The following is a 23252-nucleotide window of genomic DNA, read 5'->3' on the forward strand; positions in this document are numbered from 1 at the left end:
TCATCCTGTTCGGGGTCATTTTCGACCAATTGAAGGGACCCCAATGAGACAAGCTGGCCTGGAATTGATGCAGATGTGGTCCGTCTTCTCCGTCTCTCAGGATTTGATGCTGAGGAGACAAAATGCAAATAAAACACACACACAAAAAAAAAAAAAAAAAAAGTCATACTTACAGGTCATAGAGCAAGGTTGGCTACAGTCCAAGTCTTCTGTGCAGATTTCCACCCAACAGTAGAAGTACATCTAAAATGAGAGATTATTTCCAGCTATCACTGTAGACATACACACTTCCAGCTTCATTACCACTGCAATGTAAAACGTTAAATACATTTATTGCAGTAGCCTTATATCACTAAAACATTAATTTATTTGGTGGGGATTGAATTAGATTAGGTCAGCAGTGATATTTCCAGTTTTGTCAAATTCCACAATTTTAATCATTTGGAATACAACACAGCTTGACATGCATGCCAACTTCTTATAGCCACCAACATCTAGGCTGGATGGAGACCCATGTTTACATTACCACCAAACAAAGTTGACAGGATGGAAAAGATGGTAATTGAAAAAAAAAATCCACAGAGCTTACCATTAAAGAACAGCATCCTAGACACCATGTTTCTAATCAGTATATGCTGGCTGCATGCTAAGCTCTTTGGGAGGCACACTATATATACTGAAATGTACACTAGAAATGTGTTAAATTTTCAGAGATTAAAAAAAGAAAAGTTCAGACCGCACGCAGCAGAAGCAGCAAAAACGCGTGCGCTGCTTCATATTTGATGATTGTACAACTTTTTTGCCTGTAACAATGGGAGCTATGTTTGCGGTTATAAGCGGGTAAAAAGTAGTTTTAACATTTTTAAGAGAGAAAGTCCACCTGAAAACTTCATCTGTGCCGTCATTAACATTACGATTCTGCCTTCAAATATTATTTCCCTGTCGGCCTCTGGCCCGGCCGCCTCTTCACGGTTCTCCGCTTCTGTTCATGGTGGCTGGAAGCGTTTTTCACATACGTAATCCAAACTGCAGGCACCAGAATAATAAAAGCAAACAAATTTTGCCAGCAGGTTTCGACATTTTACATTAATTTAGGCATCAAACTGTTTCAAAGGAGTGATCATAGCATTCTGCATCAGCAGAGCTGTGTCTGTCTCCCTGCCAGCTCCCAGGTCAGCTTCACTGATTGGTTGATGTGACGCTTTGGGCAGCAAATGTTCATTTTTTCCAACTCCAGCAGCTGTTGCTTCTGAAGCGCGTGATGTGCTTCAGATGCTCAGAAGCTAGTGAGACGTTGCTTCGGCTGCTCAGACAGCTGCTCCTGCTGCTTAAAACGCACTGCTGGACCTTTTGCTGCACCTTCATGCTGGTCAACCAGTTACTTTGCATGTAAACTAGCTGCTTGTGTTCTGAACATAGCATAGTCATTAAATATGGTGCTGAATATGCGTTGCTGTTACTTCCAAAGACTCTGGGAATTTGTTTTAAACAAAACAATCTGATTTACTTGAGCAATGGGAGTAAGCACAACAGAGACTTAATTAGGAGCGGGTTGAATCAGAATAAAAAAAAATGTTTTCACCAGAAAATCTCCCAACACCAGGATAAAACAAATGATGCAAATCATTCATCTACCCAATTAGGTGTAGGATCTAATTAAGGGGAATAATAGATTTTTTTGTAATCTAAAAGTTGAGTTTGATTCCAGTTTTCCCCTGTTTTATAATTATTTTCCCCAATGGGCAAGGCACTTAATTACAAGTTGCCTCCCGGCCTGCATATCAGCTCAGTGAGTGCAACTTGTAGTTTGCAATTGTAGTACAGTAAATAAAGCATTTTGAAGGTCAGAGTGGCTAGAAAGGGGTCAAAATAATTCAATCTATAAACCATTTCACATTGCAGACATATTTAAAAAGGGTGTCAATATTTGTGTGCAGAACTTCAAATAAATTTTGGTAAGGTTACCTTTTCCGCACTCCGTTTGCCAGTACTAGGATCCAAGAAGGCAAACGTCTTCACATCAAACCTCCTTACTAGGGAGTGAGTTTTGTTGTTTTGCAGTTGGTCCAAAGGGACAGAGCTTCTCCTCTTGTCTAGAGGGTTAGGACATCTGACCAGGAAAACTGTAATCATTCCATTTTCACATTCCAACATGTTCCTAGGGTTGGTCCATGGTAGAGTCACCACTCACCCGTCATGGAGGAGGGTCCACACCGAATGCTTAGAGACAGGGTAGGCGAAGCAGTCAAGTACCCGCAGCGAGAGTGTAGGATCAGAGAATGGAGGAACGATGGAAATCTCCACATTAACCTTTTCACCCAGAGGTAGTTTTAGGGGAAGCTGGTCCTCGGGAACAAAGGCAGTAAAGGTTGCATCTGGAGGGGAACCAGAGTAGGTCAGGACGAAGGGGGTGTCGAGCCATCAGAGCCAACAAAAGTAATTCCTGTACCTGTTGCTAATCTCATCTGCGCCCTGATTGTTCCTTTTGCAACAACAGCAGGCGGATTGGTCACTGCATACAGAGACCTCAACTCTTTTGCAAGCTTGAAATCTGATTCTTCATATACACACTCCACCTGAAGACTAAAACACTTAAAATATTACATAATTAACACCATCAGAAATAATTACATAAAAGTGTTAAATCGTACCTGAAAGGTGAACGTCTCTTTCTTTTTGTCTTGAGCTCCACCACTTCAACCTCATAGGTCACCAGATCTCCAACTTTCTAGAATCATGGCAAATGATTCAGTCTTCAGAAAGACTATACATGTGGGGATTTTATCCTTTTTTCCCTTAAAGCATTCATTTTCAATTCCTATCAGAAATATTCAAGTGCATGTAGATCTGGACTTTGACTGGGACATTCTGTCACATGCATGTTTGTTTTCCCGTGTAATTCATTCCATTGTAGATCTGCCTGTTCAGGGGGGGGGGGTCGCTGTATTGTGTCCCACAGACACAATGTTGCCAACACCATATAATACAAAAAAGGCACGGTTTGTCCAGAATTATGTGCATTGTTACTTTTCAGTCACATGAATGCCAAATGTATTTTCATCTCCCAAGGCAACTGATGGCAGTCAGTCTTTGCAAATAATTTGCAAAGATTTGTACGATGGAAAATCAACAACAGATAAAATACTTCAAGGATGTGCTTTTGTTAAACAACCTCTAAATATGAGGAGAGTCCAGAGGTATCTTTGCAAAGCAATGTATTGCAGATTGGAAATAACTCTAGTCTAGGCAGAGCAGAAATCCTTAAATGATTTAAGGTAGAGGTGTTATGACGTACCTTTATCTTTGCACCACAGTCTGTGACTCCCATCTTAAATAAAGCAGTATCTGAAGTGGAGACTACAGGCAAACAGTGAGGCTGATCTTTGATTACCAAGCTGCTTGGATCTATTGGTGGGTCGGTGTCTGTGGCCTTGACTGTGAACACAAAGTGTCCATCCAGAGAGCAGGCTGAGCAAAATCACAACACAGGAGAATATGGTTGGTTTGATACATGCCAGATTTGGAGGGGTGGGCCTTGTGTAAACATGTCATCTCTTAGCTCTATTACAGTAAAGATAAATGGTTTTCTTACCATTAAGCCTGTAGTAGCAGGCAGAAGCATCAGCATCATAGCAGCATCCCAGTTTAACACAAGCCATGCTGGTGATGCTTCGGTGGCCACAATCTATGCGCAAGGAATTTTTATCGGCGTCGCAATCACCAAAGGAAGCTCGAGCAGAATCAGGTTTTAATGATCTGACCCCAAAAGGCAATAGGTCCTGGAAATGTTGTCCTGAAGGCTCCGTCATTCAGTTTGCAAAGGAGAAATAAATATCCATGAAATACTGTTACGATGCCAAAATCCTGCTAAAGCTTAGACCAGAGGTCACTCACGTGTTGGCTGATTCATCTGACTGCTTCTTTTTATTAGAGGGCAGCTGATATTTACTCTAATCCACTGGTTCCCTCCAGTCAGCTGGACCAGCAGAGGGACAACCACTTTATAGCCCTGCAGAAAGGGAAAGACAGAGTAAGATGATTTATATTTCATAGTTTTTATTATCTTATTTTTTTACCTCTATCCTTGCATAGCAGCTTTCGTATCTAATGAAAACCGACAGGTTCTGGTTCTTCTCTTTCCTAACTCTGATTCCACAGGACCCATTTTGAAGTAAAGGGGCTGAAGCACCTGTCAAATCTAAACAACAAACCACACACAAAGAAAATCATGACTTTCTGATATTTTACCAATTATATGGAAACTTTCAAATATTACTGAAGACATGACTTCACCTCTTACATGCAGGTTATTTTTGACCAATGGACCGAAGACTGCTTTAATCCTACGGCTGGAGCAGGTGACTGTAGGTGAAGCCAGCTGCGGCCTTTGCTTCCTCTGAATGAGGGTAAGGCAGAAACAGCTCTGCGCCATTAAAATTAAAACTAAAGAAGCCAGTATAGTTCTCTCTGAGAAGTACATCATTTCTTTTTTTCCACTCCAAAGTAACCCAAAACTTTGTATGGCACTTAAGGTGAAGGTGGTCATGGGACACCTGCTAATTAGTGTTAATTAGTCTTAAGTGAACGCCCTCCTCAATTAGAGGAGCAAAGAGAATTGGACAAATGAGAAGAACAGAAAGGAACAGGAGAGAAAAGATAATCATTTCACGACTTAGAATAGGACACACAGGATTGAATAGGTCATTATTTTTAATATGGAAACATCAGACAGGGAAATGTGACTGTGAGCAAGATGAGACGGTGTTACATGTTATTTGAGTTGTAGGAAATATTTGATTCAGATAAATTAATTAAGTTAATTAGGAAACGTAGTAATATGAAAATGAAACATGACATTGTTGATTTACTGCAAAAGAAATCAGGAAGCAGAGGATATCAGGCTATATTTGAGTTTTTGAAACAGATTACCTAAATTGTATAACAGGATAAGTTTTTTGCCATGTGGTTCACAGTCCTTACCAGTTGGTGGCGGTAATGCTCACCTAACGTTTTTGCCAACCGCCATAAAAAAGCTCAAGAAGAAGAAATAAAGAAGAAATAAGATTAATGTTTCATTTTCAGAGGCATTTATCTGATACACTTCCACCCTTTCAGCATAGCTAATAATTCTCAAATGTATCTTAATTAAAGAGGAGACATTATAAAAGACGGAAGTTTATGGTTAAAAGTTTTCATCCGGCGCTGTAACTGGCGAACATTATACCACTGAGTTAAATACCCCTCTTTGGCTAATACATGTTTAAACTCTTCATTTCCAAAAGTTGACCGTGAAATAAAAAGTCTTGTTTATGAAAAATAAAAACTTCCAGAATCAGGTCACGAGTTCTAGGTGCTGTGGGGACGTAAGACTGCGTCATTCGTGGACCATCCCTCCGTGACGGTACCAGGCTTTAGGATAACCACAGGCAACAGGAGAAGTTCCACACAGCTCCTGAACATGGCTCTAAATCGGAATCATTCTCAAAACGGAGGAGTTTTGATAAACAACGGAGAAACGTACGTGTTTTCCAGCGTTTAGTTTGTGTTTATGTAATAAACTAGGCCGCTGTCGTCTCTCCATTTAGCTTGTTTACGTTCCAGTGCGTAACGCTAGCTCACGGGCTAACATTAGCAAAGCTATCCTGATTGACCGTTGCTTTTATTATTATTATCATTTTTTATTCCTGTAACCCGCACTTTAATGACAGTTTATGGCACAAATAGAAATGTTGAATGCTTTTTACCCTTGTGGTGCTTTGAAATAGCTTCTGCTTTCGGCTAACTTTGTTTCGTTAATCGTCATAACAGGAAGTAATGGATTATTTACCCATGTTGACATTTTTGTTACAGCAAAAGCAACGCATTACGCATTAATTTTACATAAGCTAATGTTACAAAATACCATTCTTGCCGAAAATTGGATTTTCTGTCATTGTCACAGCTTGGGCCTTGTTTTTTTTTTTTTTTTTAGTTCGAGTTAATCTCTAGAATTGACCACCATGGAAAAACCCAACTATTATTCAGGCATAATAGTCCAGAAATTGACCCGATTCACCACTATTAAAATGCTTATACTGAAACCAGATTACCAGATCTAATAAAGCACTGATGTAGAGCAAGATTAAGGCGAAACATTTACTTAGATGTACTATTTAACTAATTGAAAGTGTATTTTTCTGTGATTAAACTCTGATCTCTGATAGGTTGGCCTTGTTCATTAAATGTTTCAAGACTAAAAACTCCTCCTATATTTAATTTGAAACCAACTTTCGGCTAACTTTGTTTCGTTAATCGTCATAACAAAAAGTAATGGATTATTTACCCATGTTGACATTTTTTGACCATGGAAAAACCCAACTTTTATTTAGGTATAATAGTCCAGAAATTGACCCGATTCACCACTATTGAAATGCGAATACTGAAACCAGAATACCAGATCTAATTAAGCACTGATGGAGAAAAAGATTAAGACGAAAAATTAACTTAGATGTACTATTTTACTAATTGAAAGTGTGTTTTCCTGTGATTAATCTCTGTTCTCTGATTAGTTGGTCTAATACTTAGAGGTGGATTTGTTTTTTCTCTTGTTCATTAAATGTTTCAAGACTAAAAACTCCTCCTATATTTAATTTGAAACCAACTTTCGGCTAACTTTGTTTTGTTAATCGTCATAACAAAAAGTAATGGATTATTTACCCATGTTGACATTTTTTGACCATGGAAAAACCCAACTATTATTTAGGTATAATAGTCCAGAAATTGACCTGATTCACCACTATTGAAATGCTTATTTTCCTGTGATTAAACTCTGATCTCTGATTGGTTGATCTAATACTTAGAGGTGGATTTGTTTTTTCTCTTGTTCATTAAATGTGTCAAGACTAAAAACACCCCCTATATTTAATTTGAAACCAAACAGTATATAGCACTTTTCATAGTATTATTTTTGACCAGAAATGTTATAACAGATCTCATAAAGTGTGTCATCTTGCAATGCATTACTTTTCCTGTTGCATTCAAAACCACTAGAGAGCTTCCTGCTTACTTAAAAAAAACTATTTTGTTGAACAAGGGTCACCAATGAGGTGCCTGTGGGCACCAAGTGGCCCCAAGGACCTTAGCATCTTCTGAAAACAAAACAACTCACCTTTTGGCTAAGTTTGGAAATTGATTTTTATTCTATTGCCCTTTCTTTTCAATAATTTATCTAGCATGTATACAGATTTCAAAAAGATAATATTTAAAACAATAAAATAAAAACATGTTTATTATGTAAGAAGTATAGATGAACACTGACCTCTCTAGTTCATAGGTCAGCATTCTCAGCCTTAAAAAGGTTGGTGATGCCTGTTTTAGACCTTTTAGGTTTCAGTAAGTGGTTTACAAAACTATGCTATTAGAAAAAGTTTATTTTCATCTAAGTAGAAGGTTCACAAAATAAACTTCTTATTTTCTGCAATTGTTTATTTTTTATACAGTTATAATTTTATTGTTTTTCTTATCATGTTTTTTCATGCATTGTGTGTTTTCTTTTTGGTTGTTGGGTTTTTGGAAACACTATCAAGCCTGGTTGTAGCTGTTATCCATTTCCAACGTTCTATAAGACCTGATTCCGTTTTTGAATTTTTTTCCCCAAAGCCTGGAGGAGAAAATATGTTCTGCAAGATGCTTAATCAACGATGGATGATCTTTTCTTGTATTTATTGGGGGGAAAAAAAAAGATACTTGGACATCTCTGAATGCTAGTTTAGTTATTTTTTTTGTCTAATAATTAACACTATAAATGATCAAAAGATCAAATAGTTTCCTAAAGTTTCAATGATCCAATGTACTTGGATTGTCTGACAAGTAAAGCCTTTGTTTTCTAACATTACATCAGTTTGGGTGTAATTTGATGGCTGTGGATTTTTCACAAATTAGTTTCTTAATGCAAATTATTTATTCTGTATTAGCCCATAAGATAAGAACGCAATTGTCTTCTGTTCTACAGTTGATAAAACAAAGATGACGCAAACTATAGATCTTAACTTGGTCTTCCTCAACACTAAGCATGTGAAACATTACTTCTGATTGGCTAATCTCAGGGCAGTCAGTTTGTGATGTCATGCTAAAGATGCCAAAGATAACGGAGTTTGATGGAGTTAAAAACTTGTTCTGCTGCTCAACTGTCTTTTTGCTAATGTTTGAATGCTTGCAAAACGTTGACGGATCAGTCTAATCAATGAAGTCAACAGCTGGAGTCATACTACATTACATTATGCAGGTTTTTAAGGCTAAATTGGTTCTGCAGCTGACTCCATCTAAGCCACTGTGTTTGACAATCTCTTCAGCTAGCAAGAGCGAAAAACAAGGATGCAAACCTTCTTGTTTTTCTTTTTTGTTAATTTTTTCTTTATTTGTTTGCTTAGTGTCTTAAGGCAATGTAAGAATGTGGAGCTATCATTCAGTGATGTCGCCTGCAAGACTGATCTGCTGAAGGGGACCAAGAAAGGCACCATTTATCTAACACCATACAGGGTAACTCAGTTTGTACAATTAAGATATTTTAGATGCTGCTTTGGTCTTCTTGCATAACTTTTTCTTTTTGTTATTTTCCCTTCATTCACCTTTTCAGTTGGTGTTCGTGTCCAGTAACAACAAGGACTGCTTAGGCTCAGCCATGTTCCCCTATTATCTGATGAAGGGCTGCAGCATTGAGCAGCCAGTGTTTGGAGCCAACTACATTAAAGGCACCGTGACGGCTGAGGCAGGCGGTAGGTGTCCATATCATATGAGCGGATCTGTATGTGTTGAATTTAAGAGAAAATAAGGAATCTAATTCTATAACTTGCTGTTTGTTTAGGTGGCTGGGAAGGTCAGGCTCATTTCAAGATGTCGTTTCCCAGCGGAGGAGCCATTGAGGTGGGACAGCATCTTTTCAAACTGGCGACAAATGGTTTGTATTCAAGTTTTTGGCTGTACTTTAAATTGTATGATATAAAAGGGAAGCAAGCATAATTACTTTTACCCTCAAACAAACACAAAATAAAGTTACTTTTAACTATTCTTTTGAAGTAACCAGGATAATCCTATTGGCCGCTATATGTGTGATAACAAACCCCCTTCCTCCTTTATGCTGCAGCATCTCGTGCTGCTCCGCCCCAGAACGGCGCTCCTGCTTATGGTTACCCTTCACCTGGAATGGTGAATGGGTATGGTCCACCTCCATTTGCTCCTAACGGCTATCCTTACCCACCCCCGCCCCAGCAGAATGGATTCTACCAAGGTCCTCCTCCTACTGCTCCTGGGAATATGGGCTACCCTTATCCAACTGCGGCAGCAGGTCCACATTTTGTCTTCTCTTAATCTTTTACTGTATTTTTCAGTTTTTCTGCTGTTTTATTTTTTTTATCTGTAGCACATTTGCTGAAGGGTATTCATACGTTTAAACTTTTCAAATTTTTGAGAAAAAAAAAAATATTTTAGTATGATTATTGTGATAGACGAGTGAAAAGGACCACATAATAAAATTTAAATCAATAGTGTGAGTATATTGTGTACTTAAGTCTCAAAATTATATATTTTCTTCCTTTTTCTGTTCCAGGAATGTACCCGTCTGGATTAGACTACATGGCTCCACCCCCACCTTACCCTGGGCCACCCCAGAACTATGCTCCCTCTCCTCAGAACTGGAGCGCTCCCCCACCTCCTGCAGGTCTGTTGGTTTCTCTCTCTATCGTGTTCAGCCTGTGTCACTGCACCCGTCAGATCTCATCTGTCTGTTTTTAAGATGAATCATTTTTGAAACAGGACGGTTTAAAGAACTGGGCCGCTAATGTCTAATGCATTGAACATCCTAATTATAAAGGTTAAACAATCCTCACTGGCTCTAGATTCTACGCAAACACTCCCTCCCGTGCATATTGATCCAGTGTGACACGTCTCTATGTTCAGTCGGCCGTTAGCCTATGTTGCTCCTTGGGGAGTGCCGCTTGTTTCCGTCTGGGGGATTTCTTCAGCTGTCATTCAGGATTCATATGCACGCCTTGCTTACAGTCGTTTCTGCTGTGGCGTCTGCACCCTAAGTACGTTCTTCCCTCACGACCGTCTGCGTTAATCTTCTTGTCTTTGTCACATCTCGTTTTATGCACAGGTAACTCAAAGGCGGCTGAAGCAGCAGGCAATGCTTATTATAATCCCAGCAATCCCCACAGTGTCTACATGCCTGCGGTGAGCTTCCTTGCAGTATTCTTCGATAGCTATGTGGTTGTGTCAGCTATACTTTTAAAGAAAGGCACTCAGCTGTGTTTTATTCCCCCTGCAGGAGCGGCCTCCACCGTACGCACCTTATCCCAACTCCCCCGACAAGAAGAAAGACTGAGACTCCGACCATCACCTCTGTGGCATTCCTCTTGCTTCCTACCTGATCCAAATTAGATTCCGAAGCGATCAATGTTGATGGAAAACTGCTTGGTTGATTTACAAAGTGAAGGATATTGGCACAGAGCTCAAAGATGTCAGTAATTCTTTTAACATACAATGAGTGATATTTTTGGAACATCAGTCAGTTAAAATGCAAAAGTGTCTTCAAACCTATGATAATAAATCTTACACTCTCAGCAAGGAAAACTACTATTTTCTGATTGTCTAACACCAAAGCAGTCCTGTTTTTGTAAAATCCGAAGCAGTATAAACACATAAAAATTCCTGGGGAAAACATTCTCCATCTGAACACCATTTTCTCAGCATCTTAGTAAACACTGCGTGCGAATTATTATTTTTATGTTTGTTTTTGTGTGTATAAATATAAAGCAAATATCCGCAATTTTTCTTCAACTAGCAGGAGTGTTTCCTGGCGCTCATTAACTTTAGATTTTAAATAGCTTGATTAATTTGATGCTCTTTTTCCTATAACTAAATATTTCTCTAACATGGTTAAAGTTAAAAATAAGAAGTGCAATGTTTGGGGTTAAAGAGAAAAGTCAGATTTCATATGATATGATGCGTTTATGTGCAATCTGTGATTTTCGATGCAAAGATGAGCTGTGACCAGAACTCCACTCCTTCAGTAATTAACTAGTCTGAGCTGATAGAACCACAGTGAGTTATTCAGACTTATTACTGACATTGATTTTTCAGAATGCGAAGCGTTTGTTGCATATTGAGAGTGGAGGATGTATCTCAATTAGCGTGCAGCAGTTGCAGTTTTATGGATTATTTGCACACAAACATCTTGAGTAGATACTTTACCTTATTTAATCAAATGTCTGTATTTTAATACCTTTTTTGGAGTTCTTCCTTTTTCTGCAGAATTTTGTTTCAGTTTAAAATCTAATAAAGAAGTCACTTATTAAAGCTGATGTTTTCCTGTTTTGTTTAATTCATTGTTTGTATGTCAAAGTTCTCCATTTTTTCTTTTTTGTTTTAGCCCCCCTTGCTTAGAAGCAGCTTGCCACTGCTCAACACAAAACTTTGAACTTCTGAGACTTTATCTTTTTAAAATCCCAATTTATTTTGCTTAATTGTAGACAGAAATCAGAGACCCTAAGCAAATATTCTACAGAAACATCTTTGGTTTTAACTAATACAGAGGAACTATTACACCAGTCAGCTGATATTTCGATACTAGCTTTTTGCCTTTGTGTATTGGCTGTTTGCATGGATGAATCATTGCTGCATTCAATAGCCCTGCCTTGAGATCATGTTGGGTGAATGCATTGGTACACCCCTCACTTTTCTATACATTGTTTTGTTCAATATTTTTATTTTGGGTTAAATTGAGAACATTTGATCGTTCAGTCATTTTATCCTGTAAATGGAGCAAAAACCAATATTAGCTCCAAGAATCAACTTTAAAATATTGGCAGCACATATTGGGAACTGGATAGACTAAAAAAAGTTGTATAGGTCAATCTCTAGTAATGAATAAAAATCTTTTGGCTATGGCCCTATCAACTTGGCACATTAGGTTATTCTTTTGCATATCATTCTATCTTCAATCACCCAACCACTGTCAGATTGGATAGATTTGTAATAACCCTCCCACTATGCCTCTGGCTCTGTTTTGTGTAGCTAACTTGCTAAGTGTTTGAAATCCTTTGCAGCCTTCAGCAGATTTCCCTCCAATGTTCCCACCGTATGATAGATAGATACTTAGTCCACTGTCTTGTGCAATGTCTTTTTTTTTTTCTCCACATGTATTTGCAATATAGGCCCACAATGTAAATGTTGGTTGTTTTCAACACAGCATCCGCTTCCTTAGGTTTGTTATGTCCCCTTCATGGTTTGTGAGAAACGCCTTTAGTTTATTTTCTTGAAGCTCTTTCCTAAAGGCTGGGTTAGGAATACATCTAAAATCCATGGGAGTAACGAATTTTAGTAATACAAAATTAAAAGACAAAAAACAATAAATAGGGACTATTACTGAATGATGCATTTATTATAATGTATTTATTACACAATAAAATATTTTCAAGCCTTAATTAAACGATAGTTTAAGCACAGAACCCTGACAGCCACAGACTTTTCACAGAACAGTTTTTAGAGTTTTATCAGATAGAAATTGGAGTATTTCATGCAGTAAAACAAAAGGTCTTCACTGAACACAGATACCTTTTAAGATAAACATAGAATATCTAACTTAGCACAAACAAACTTAAATTTCCTCCCAGCTGCACTCCCAGAGATTCATTAGGTCCAAATCTAATCATTCCACTTCATAGATCAACTTTACTGTTTTTTAGAGCCTTTTCATTTTGCAATCATTTCTTACTTTAACTCTTAGTCTTTCTTTTGTTGTCTATTTTTATAGCTGAATATGTGCAAATGGTAGCTCATTGACATGGGAGCTAAACAGGGACTTATTAGCTGTAAAGGCAAATACAATTATCAAGAAAATAGATTATCCACACAACTTCCTGCTTGAGAACTCAAAGCATTTTTAGTTTCCAATAAAAGTTTATTTTTCAATAAACAAGATCATAAAATTTTGGTCACTGAAAATAAATGCTTTTTGATTTTTTTTTCTAGAAGTATGATTTAAAGCAAAAAGAATTGCTTCTCCCTGAATATTTAATCTAACTTAACAATGTGAAAGATATTTTTTTAGAGGATTAATTGTTGGCTGTAACTGATTGTCTTCTCATGGGTCTTCCTGTAGAAACCAGACTTCATTTCTTCGTCCATAAGGCTTGAGCGGTGGGTCGTAGCTGCAGCAGAAGTACTGCTTGCGCTGAAAGGGGGTCGTCTCGCCTAGGGTGCGCATCAGGCGGGAGGCCTCCGCCCGATACTCACTCTCCCCTGCGAAGCCGCCAAACTGTCTGCAAAGCAGAAAAGAAATGGGAAATCTTCAAGCTGCATTATTGTATTCATGCAAGTGAAAAAAATAATTAAGTCCAAACAGATCTGAATGTATGTGATACACATATTTTCTATTAACACTTCTTCTAGTGAGTATTTTGTGTCTCTGTTCTGTGTTATAACTGCAGCACATTGCTGTAGCTGGTGGGTTTTTCAGTCCAATTCACTGTACAGAACAGCTGTGACTCTGGGGTACTGGTGGATTTCCTCAGTTGAACTGCTCCCTTTCTGTCCTTCCACGTCATTTTCCCTTAATGATTAGGGTCAAGACTTTAACTTGGTCTTTTCAAAGCATTCACTTTATCCTCCTGAAGCTTTTTGGTGGCCTCACTTCTTGCACATGGGTTTTTTGTCCCTTTTGTCCGACCCTAATAATCCTACATGGTTGGTAACCATAGCATAGACTGAAAAAAAATAGGAAGAAAATAGCCATCATTATTGTTTAGATTACAACCAATCACCAGTTTGGTCTCTCAAGAAGAAACAATGAGATATGGGATCTAAGGAGGGATCCCTGAAAGCCAGTTAAACAAAGAACCACCTGTAAAAACCAAAATGAAGCATTTAACTGACAGCGCCATATTAACTCATGAAAAATAAGCATCTAGATGCCCTAAACTTATAGGGACACAAACTCTGATATTTCTTTTTAGAATCAACTGATTTACCTCATTTTAGTCCAACAGCTTCAGTCAAAGTCAGCCGTAATAATTTGACTGTCTATGAGCAGAAATGTAGTCATCCAATCCATAACAGCAGGTCAATCTCTAATTCAGCTTACCATGAGAATACCATGTTTTTCTCTTCAGCTCATTGTTCACAGATGGACTTCAGATCTAATCTAAATTTAGAGGAATAATCCAAAGGACAATGGTAAGCCTTTCTACCTTAATCCAGAACTGATGTGGAATTCACAGATCTAAAATTAGATTCATTTTCCTGTCGGTGATGAGAACAAAACACAACATGGAGACCCACATTATGAAAGCTCCACACTCTTCAAAGTCTTCTTTTAGATCACTTCTTAAGACTCACTTTTTCCCCCTGGCTTTTAACAAAAAGTGATCTGTTTGTTTGTATCCCATGAATCCGATCTGTCTTATTTTACCACTATTGTTTATGTTATTTGACTTTCTATAAATTCTCTCATTGATATATACAGAAGTTTGGTCAACAAGTTGTTTTTAAATATGTTTTATAAATAAGTTGGATTGGATTTTTACTGTAGTTGATAATTCTAAGAAAAGTAATCCTGCATAACTGAAATGTAGCTTTTCTTTTAATACTCACAGCTCTAAAGTTGGATTACATTGTCCATTTAATAATGGCCACCTCTCCTGGGTTGTATATAAAATAGAGGAGTCCCATAGCATGACACCATAAAAACAGTTTTTTTCGACGATTCATGGTTCAGAGCCAGATGTTGGTGTTGTTATATCCTCTCTAACATAACCACAAAGGCCCACACTATGAGTCTACCACCCCCATGCTATTTAGAAGGACTCACAGTTTGCTTTGTCCTTCCAACAGATTAGTTGAGCCAAAAGCTTCTGTTTGGTTCCACAAAACATCTTCAAGACAGTCATGTGACTGATTTCTTTGTGCACTTTCTACTGAGCATATCTCTTGCGCGACCTGTACATTTTTTAAATGCACCTTTTGTTCTGTTAGTGTTTGGCATTCACTCCCAATGAACTTTTTTGAATTCTGTATATTTATTTGATATTTTACAAGTCTCCAGGTTAAAAAGAAATTATTTGAATTTTCAGAAGTCTGGGGATATATATTTTTTGTTATTATTATTATTTAGTTTAAAAACAATACCCTTTCTTTACATCTCACTTTATGAAAAAATTATAGCTGGAAGGTTTTATGAAATCTTTGGAGGATATTTCACCTTCAACACTAATTAGCCTGCAGATTAATTCAGTTTATTTACTTACATGTACAATTGATGCTATACATAATATATCAGCTCCTCTATGTTATATTGACCTCTAGTTTCACAAACCTTAAGGTACTGAAATAATGCATCATATATGTGATTTTCTATGGTGTTTTTTTCCAACTGTGTCACTAAATATATTGTGTAGTAAATGTTAGATTTAAAAGCAGTTTAAAGACTACATACAGAGCATATACAGTCATGCCGGGCCGCTCCTCAACCTTGATGGCACTGTCTGTGGGAACTGGAGGCTCCCGCTGGTAGGCGTTGGGGATTCGGATGCCCACCACCAAACGTCGGGAGAAAACGCCATCATTCCGTGGGTACACTGTGATGATGATGGGAAACGCTATCCCCATGGCCTCACCTTTGAACCAAAATATCACAGGGGAAATGGATGAGTGATTTTCCTAAGGTTCAAAGCATTTTTATCTAAAACAGCTTTTTTTTTCCTGTTCTGAATTGACAGAATTATATTTTTAGAAGTAAGAGTGAAGCAAATTTTCAGAGCAATATATATAGGTGGATAAATATATAAAAGATTCTGTTTTTTGTTGCTGCCACGTGGTTCTGACTTTTATGCTGTGGTGAGGTTTTAAAAGGCACTGATAAAGATTCTAGAGGAGGCTTTTAATTTATCGAATCTGAGGGAGTTTTACTCTGAAAATAAACGTTCTATTAAAAGTGTCGTTTTAGAGAGGAACGAATGTCACCTCTAGCTGAATAACTATTTATTCAATTTGGGTAAAACTTATAATCCTCCAAATTTTCTGTGAAGATTACATTGCATGTTGCTCAATCTCTACACTTTAAATGTAAAAATCAGCTTTGTACATTGTGTTTGGTATGCAACAAATCTTGTTTTTAACAACATTCACGGGTGTTTGGTTAAAATAGAATGAGGTTTGGTTGCAAAGGTTGCAATATATCTTTTTTAACCTTGCTCGTTGTTTCCGCCAATGTACATCAGCAGTTTCCGCACCAGCTCTCCGATTACTTGATCATACGTTCTTCCTTCAGAGGAGATGGAAGCGTACTTTGCAGCATCGTACCGTCTCACCTGAAAGCTAACTCCGTTCTGTGGATGAGAGGAAAACAAGACAATTATAATAGACCCAAACAGCCTGTGACATGTTTCCCAAATAGCTGCAGGAAACATTTTGCACATACATGTTAAGTTGTGTCCTTTCTAATGAAATAAGCAGTGAAGCGGTAAAGTTTAGGTATAAATAACTCCTTTCTGAAACACAGAAGATAGAAGCGATCTATTTTCTAAATATAATCTGAAAAAAGAAAACCATGGTGTGCCTTTGCCCTGTTTGTTCTTCTACCCTAAAATATGTGTAGTCAATACTCTTCATAAGTCTTCTAATTACCTCTTGGTAAATGGCTACTCTGCAGGAGGAGGAAATGCCATAAGGTGGGAGAATCTGTTGGCTTGGTTATTATGTTATCAATTCTCTAAAGCTTTAATGGAGTGTCTGTAGGATAGCCTCAATAATTCCTGTTTGCAGTTTGTCATATGCGCTGTAAGAGACAAAGCAAACATGTGGAAGAACATGCTCTGGTCTAAACTGACCAAGACTGAACTTTCCGAAAATGAACTGTTCCTCATTACAAGTGCAGCATCACCATGATGAAACATGGTGGTGGCAGCATCATGTTAGGGGAAAACCTTCCTTCATCAGGGGCAAGGATGATCAGAGTGACGAGATGAATGCAGCTAAATAAAGGACAGTCTGGGAGGAAAACCTGATAGAGGGTGTAGAAGAGTTCAGACGGGTTCTGAGTTTGACCTTCCAACAGGAAATTGTCTTTAAGCACAAAGCCACACATAGAGGAACGGTTTATAAAAAAGCATGTTCACGTATCAGAGTGGCCCAGTCAAAGTCAAAATCAACATCACTTTAAACTGATGTCCAGTCTTACTTAAGTTATTTTCCAGAGGATAGTTGAACAAAATCAGCAGTAGGTGCCCAAAGCTGCTAGAAACCTACAGCAGAAAATGTCAATTTTCAGGTTTATCAAGTTGGGGAAACCAAAATACAAATGCAGACCACACTTTTCAGATTCAGTTTTTTTAAGAATTTGATGCAATGTATCAAAAATGTAGAAGTGTGAATATTTTTGCAAATGTTACACAGAGGTCAAACTCAGATGAACCATATTCGCCCTGATCTGAATATAAGTCTCTGCAGGGTTCAGTGAGCTCCCACAAAACAATGGACCAGATATGTGTGCTCTTACATAACAGTGCAGAGGCATTGAGGCGATATAAAAACAACTTACACAAACATCTGCATTAAAAACTGATGCTTAAGTGGGGTTAATGTGGATCAGAAATAATTTCTCTACCGGCTTCTTATTGTTATCCGGAGTTTTGAGATATTCTACAGTTTGAAACTTGGATTTTAATGGCCAGTTAATGTTTTTAATGCTTTGGAAATAAGCTGCAAGTTGTTACAGTTTATTAACCTGCAGATGATTGTTGCTCGCAGTGTGACACCTGTAACGCACCATGAGAAGAGGAATTATGTTCAAAGCCCAATTTTCACTCTGCTTTTCTATTGGCTTGTGGGCTGTTTGGAATTATTTTCTTCTCCCTTCAGCAACATTAAAAGCTAATATGTTTCTTGCAGATAATGGGATATCTATCCCATAAAATACATTTTCAGTGTTGAATCCTCATTTCAAATCCCAAGGTAATAAATACGCACACACACACACACACACACACACACACACACACACACACACACACACACATACATACATACATACATACATACATATATATTAGCTAATTCCAATTCTTTTTGCCACACAGGATAAATCCCATCGCTATCACAGAGCTTTGGCTTGTGACAGGTACACAGGCTCTTTGCATAGCAATTAAATAGTTAGCACTGTAGAACTTGTCACTGAGGCCGACATTAACATTGTGCGTGGATGGCGAGAAAGCCGGGGCCCTCTTCTGTGCAACAGTGCAATTAATCTGACATGAGCATGCAAGCTGTGTGCCCGTGTGTCTTTATGTTTGATGTGCATTGTAATCAGCCTGTGCCTGAGAAAGTGCTTAGATACAAAAAAAAGTAAATAAAATTAACTAACGACAATAGAGAGTAGAATCCATGACTTTGCTTTTTTGGTTTAAAACAAAATATTGTGCTCAGAAGGGTTTATGCTTAGTTTCACCCTTTTCTTGCTATGAATGTGTGAATCTGCTCCATCTCCTCTGTAGCTGGCAGTTTTAATTAAAAGTGTAAGACAGGTGCTTTATACACTTGAAACCAGATATTGGCAAAGGTTCTATAAAAAGAAACCTTCACTGTATAAAACGGAATTAGACTTTATTTAGGATTACCAAGATAATTTACATTTGCTGTTAACATAATTGGTCAGATATATTCTTTTTCAGTGTCCAAAGCCCCAATCTGACCGTATTTATAATAGCACTTAAGTCCTAGATGCTATAGTCCCAGAGGCCCGAGAACAAGCAGGAGATCAGATCCAAGCAGACAAAGGAAGTCGGAGTAATCAAAAGGGCGAAGCCAAAGCCGGTGTCGAGGATACGCTCAGGATTTAGAACGAGGAGATCGGAAGTCCGAAGAGGTTCAAAAGGGAAATCCAAGTTCAGTAAAACAGGCAGAATCCAGCCAAAGACAGGTCAGGAAAACAGATCAGACGGGAACAGGCAGGCTCAGTGGTTGAGAGGCAGAACAGGTCAGGATCAGGTAATTGGAAACACTAATGTAAGGCTGAACACTCTCACTACCGGCTTGAGAACAATCTGGCACTGATGACTGGAAGCAGGCAGGTTAAATAGAGGTTGGAGCAGGTGACACAAAGGAACGGTGGGCAGATTTAGGCAGATGAACAAAATGAGTAATCCAGCCAGTTATCAGCGCCAAGATCATGACAAGTATTTGTAGACATAGACCGATTGATTGGTCAGCCAACATTTTTTGGTCAATATATGCACGTTTTATTGTATTGGTATAGACTGATGCATGCGTCTGACACAAAGAAAGAGGGTTTTAGCGGCGCTGATGCACCTGTTTTTACTGGGATGTTCTGAGAGGTTCTAATAAAGTCTTAAATAATTCATTATTTTATCATACCAAGGCATGCAGTTCTAAATGAGAACAAATGAATAAAAACTTGCCTAGAAATAACTTTTTGTCATTATTCTAGCATTTCCCATATAAAAAACTTTATTTTTTTTCTTTATTACCGGTATCTTATTATCTATAACAGGAAAATATGTTTTTCAATTCAATTCAATTCAGTTTATTTATATAGCACCAATTCACAACACAAGACATCTTAAGGCACTTTACAGTTCATCCAGATCATACAGTCGAATTGATTCAAAGTTTTTTATCTAAGGAAAACCAGTTGATTGCATCGACTCATTGACTCAAATGCAATCCCTTACAATAATTTTAGAAATTATGTCAAACAAATAATAAAAACATGTATGTGTAATCTGCTCTGTGTAAGTAAATATCTGATTTCCTCTGTAGGACATTGTACCAACGAATGCAATTAAATCAAAGTTTGTCAGATCCTGATATCCTTGATGTTATTTTGTAAGATTAATCACTCATTCATTTATTAGGTAAATAATCAGCAAATAAACTGACCACCATTTGACACCAATGGAGAAAAAACAGCATTGTTTTGGATGCATTGAAGAGCTGTTATTTCCACATTATAAAACAACGGCTGGCTTCAGGAGTCTTTTTTAAATATCTCATTGTCACATGATGTCCGCTTGGCTGTGTCAGAACGGATCTATCCATCAGTGTGTGTGATTGTGCGGTCAGTTTGGGCGGTGTTCTCTTGTGTGGATTGGAAATCCTATTTTATCCTTCCATCTCCCACTCAGAAGTTATCTTTTGTTTGGGAGATACATGAACAAAGAGACTGAAAACACAGCAACACGTGGTACATGCAAAACATCCACAGAGATCTACTGGTGCTTTTCTAAAAATATGCACTAACAGTATACCTGTGAGCAGTTTACGTACTCCCTACATTGAAATGCTGCAAAGTTAGTTTGAGCAATTAAGGAGTTGAATTACATCTGGCTTTGCCGTTAAACATGCCAAGTACTTCTATCAGCCATCTTTACCCCTTCCAAAGTTAGTTTTGAGGATCTTTCTGCAATAGAAAGACCACATTACATCTAGGTTTTCATCATCTGACCCAGAATGTTCAGGAATAATCCAAAAACCTCCAAGACTCAAGATAGACAGATAGGAAGTCATCAAAGAAATCAGCTCTTGTTCCAAAAATCAGCACCTTCAATCCTAACTAACATTTGAATGTACCCAAATAAACAAGGTCAGATGAGACAGGATTGAGCTATTTGGCCCTGACTGGAAAAATGTTTAAGGAAGTCAAGGTAATGCTTTAAACCTCAAAACAATGTACCAGCTGTTAGGGATCATGACAGTAGCGTCATGCTACATTTTTTTCTAAGTTGGTCAGGTAGTCTATACAAACTGGAAAGAGGGTCTAAATTATTTAAAATTGCCTCAAATCAACAGCAAAATTGTTGGAATGTGGATCTACTGTAGTTGTAAGAAAATGTTTCAAAATAGATAATTTAAGTATCTTAAAAGAAGAAACATCTGGTTTAAAGTATAGGATCTAGATGAAAGTGTGTAGTTCTTCCTGATGAGAACAATAAACCAATTGTTGGTAGGATGTTATATGTAGATATAATACATCTAACTTTAGTCTATTAGAGGATTCTGTAAAAACAAATCTGAACCTGTACACCCCCTTTGCTTTTTCTTTTTAAATCTACACCTATGTACTGTAACAAAAAAAAAATGCTGAAATACACCACTGAAGCCACTGAATCATGTTGTACATGAGCCAACTTAAAACAAATCCCACAAACCATGCATAGGTTTAATTCAGCCCTTCCTGAGCAACTAGGTTAACCAAAAACACTAAGACGTATCTCCATCCAAAGTAGGTTAATGTAATGAAGTTATTGAGGGCTGAAATGAAATCACACAAACCCATGAAAACATTACCCCACTGGTCCACTGCACTGACAAAATGCATGCTCTTCACTCTAACCCTAATATCAACAAGGATATTTAACTCTTACAAGATTTATCATTATGAAGAAAAGCCTCCTAACAGCATGACGGTGCCACCACCATGTTTCATAGTTTGAATGGTGTGTTGAGGGAGATGTCCAGGACAAGCTGTTTGTATTTTGACTAAAAAAATGAAGTGATCCAGACGTTATTTAGAAAATAAAAAGGTGGAGTGGATTTTTATGTAAAGCTGCAAAGACATACCCTAAAAGACTTGCAGGGTTTGGGGTTTTGCAGCCTTTACAAGTTTTCTTGCCCAATCATCCTTTAACAATTTAAGTTTATTGATCTCACATTGGAGAAATTTACCTCTGCACAGTGGTGTCAAAAGTACACATGTGTTACTTAAGTAGAAGTATAGATACTGCAGTTTAAAAACACTGGTAAAAGTTGAAGTATCTTGACCTCTTTAATCAAGTAAAAGGTAAAAAGTAGGTGCTCCAAAAACTACTCAAAGTATAAAAGTATAAAGTAAAAAAAACAGCCAGATGCCACTATATGAATTGAAAGCTCAATTTTACGACTATTTCAAAAAAATTATTTGAGATAGGACAAAGGATGAAGGAGGTCTCTTGCCTGTGTCAGACCTTTCAGACATTTCAGCATCTTTTTCTGAATCCGACATTGTAGCATGGCATAGACAATTTACGGTTGCAGTTTGAAGAACACCTGCTTGCTTCTGATGATTTCCTTTAGCTAACCAATGAGTGTTTGCGTTATGACTCATCCAATTACACTAGTTTTCACTAGATGTGGATGGAGCCAATGATCTGCATTGGATGGCGCATATGCCATGAAATAAATATTTATAAGCATTAAACTGAAGCCAAGAGTAACAAGTAACATTTGTTTTAAAAATGTAAGGAATAGAAAGTACAAATACTTGTGTGAAAATGTAAAGTAGAAGTCAGAAGTAGGAAGAAAAATAAGTAATGGAGTAAAGTGTAGATACCCAAAAGTACAGTAGCAAAGTATTTGTACTTGATACTTGACACTCTCTGCATTTAACCCATCCCCTTGGAGAGCAGTGGGCTTCCATGGTGGGGCGCCCTGGGAGCAGTGTGGGGTTAAAGGTCTTGCTCAAAGAGCAAGAGTGGCAATCTGTGGGAGTGGGGCTTGAACTCAGAACCTCAGGATTACATGTCCTAACCCCTAAGCCGCCACTCCCCACTTTATTTATCTCCAGCACCTTCCCATAAGGTCTGACACTGTATTGCCAGAAAAAGTGTGCACACAGCACGATGCTGCCATGCATCACGGTGATGTAGTAAATATAGCATCCCCATATAGCATCCCCCTTGACTCACTCACTCTCCTTTCCATCATTATTCATGCCTGACTTGTTGGCCGGCACAGGACCTCGGGGCTCCTTTCCTTGCTGCTGTGGGTCAGCAGGCATCCTTACAGGTCACAAGCAAATACACTTAAGTTGAGCTTTCTGTCAAGGTTACAAGAGCTGCAAAAGCATTAAATATATATACAAATACTAAATGCATCTCATGTGAAAGTTAGGAATTGGAAAAGGGAATTTTACGCACGTTTCAACGCAATCGAACAGGCGTGAATCTGTGCGTAATAGGCTACTCGAGGAAAACCCAGATGTTTGCTTCAAAAATGCGCACAGCTGGAGCTGCCTCTGCGATGCTTACCTTGGTCTCGCTGCTGAGCACTTTATAATCTGTCTCCTCGGAATTTCCGAAGAGGGAATTTCTGATCATACCAAACATGGTTTCGGACTAATCACCTCTCCTCTCTCCACTCCTTGCGCTTTAAATTTTTTCTCGGCCTGTCTTTCTCTTGCAACTTGCTCCCCGGAGAGAAAACCAGACGCACAGGCACTTGGTCTC

At 38.0% G+C, this 23252-nt stretch overlaps 3 protein-coding genes across 3 annotated transcripts in view; 1 reads left to right on the top strand and 2 right to left on the bottom strand.

Annotated features, from left to right (window-relative positions):
- Nucleotides 1-4432, bottom strand: part of LOC107088252 (zona pellucida sperm-binding protein 4-like) — a 4874-nt gene extending 442 nt beyond the window's left edge. The window contains exons 1-9 of the mRNA XM_015380300.1: nt 4301-4432; nt 3895-4009; nt 3593-3730; nt 3296-3468; nt 2652-2728; nt 2450-2583; nt 2192-2375; nt 1966-2110; nt 174-243 (exon numbers count right to left, since the gene is read on the bottom strand). Coding sequence (XP_015235786.1) covers nt 174-243; nt 1966-2110; nt 2192-2375; nt 2450-2583; nt 2652-2728; nt 3296-3468; nt 3593-3730; nt 3895-4009; nt 4301-4432 — 1168 coding nt within the window. The remainder of the gene's footprint in view (nt 1-173; nt 244-1965; nt 2111-2191; nt 2376-2449; nt 2584-2651; nt 2729-3295; nt 3469-3592; nt 3731-3894; nt 4010-4300) is intronic.
- Nucleotides 4433-5362: 930 nt separating this feature from the next.
- wbp2nl (WBP2 N-terminal like) lies at nt 5363-11334 on the top strand. Its single transcript, XM_015379975.1, has 8 exons — nt 5363-5517; nt 8409-8517; nt 8615-8753; nt 8843-8935; nt 9122-9322; nt 9584-9694; nt 10133-10209; nt 10304-11334. The coding sequence occupies exons 1-8, from the start codon at nt 5459-5461 to the stop codon at nt 10358-10360; spliced, it is 846 nt and encodes a 281-aa protein (XP_015235461.1). The 5' UTR covers nt 5363-5458; the 3' UTR covers nt 10361-11334.
- A 1729-nt stretch (nt 11335-13063) lies between these two features.
- Nucleotides 13064-23232, bottom strand: hebp1 (heme binding protein 1). The gene is made up of 4 exons (XM_015380619.1): nt 23055-23232; nt 16223-16361; nt 15470-15650; nt 13064-13298 (listed from the first exon to the last, which is right to left on the bottom strand). The coding sequence occupies exons 1-4, from the start codon at nt 23130-23132 to the stop codon at nt 13121-13123; spliced, it is 576 nt and encodes a 191-aa protein (XP_015236105.1). The 5' UTR covers nt 23133-23232; the 3' UTR covers nt 13064-13120.
- Nucleotides 23233-23252: the final 20 nt, after the last annotated feature.

This window comes from Cyprinodon variegatus, unplaced genomic scaffold (genome assembly GCF_000732505.1).
Source record: "Cyprinodon variegatus isolate N-32 unplaced genomic scaffold, C_variegatus-1.0 Scaffold11, whole genome shotgun sequence".
NCBI lineage: Eukaryota > Metazoa > Chordata > Actinopteri > Cyprinodontiformes > Cyprinodontidae > Cyprinodon > Cyprinodon variegatus.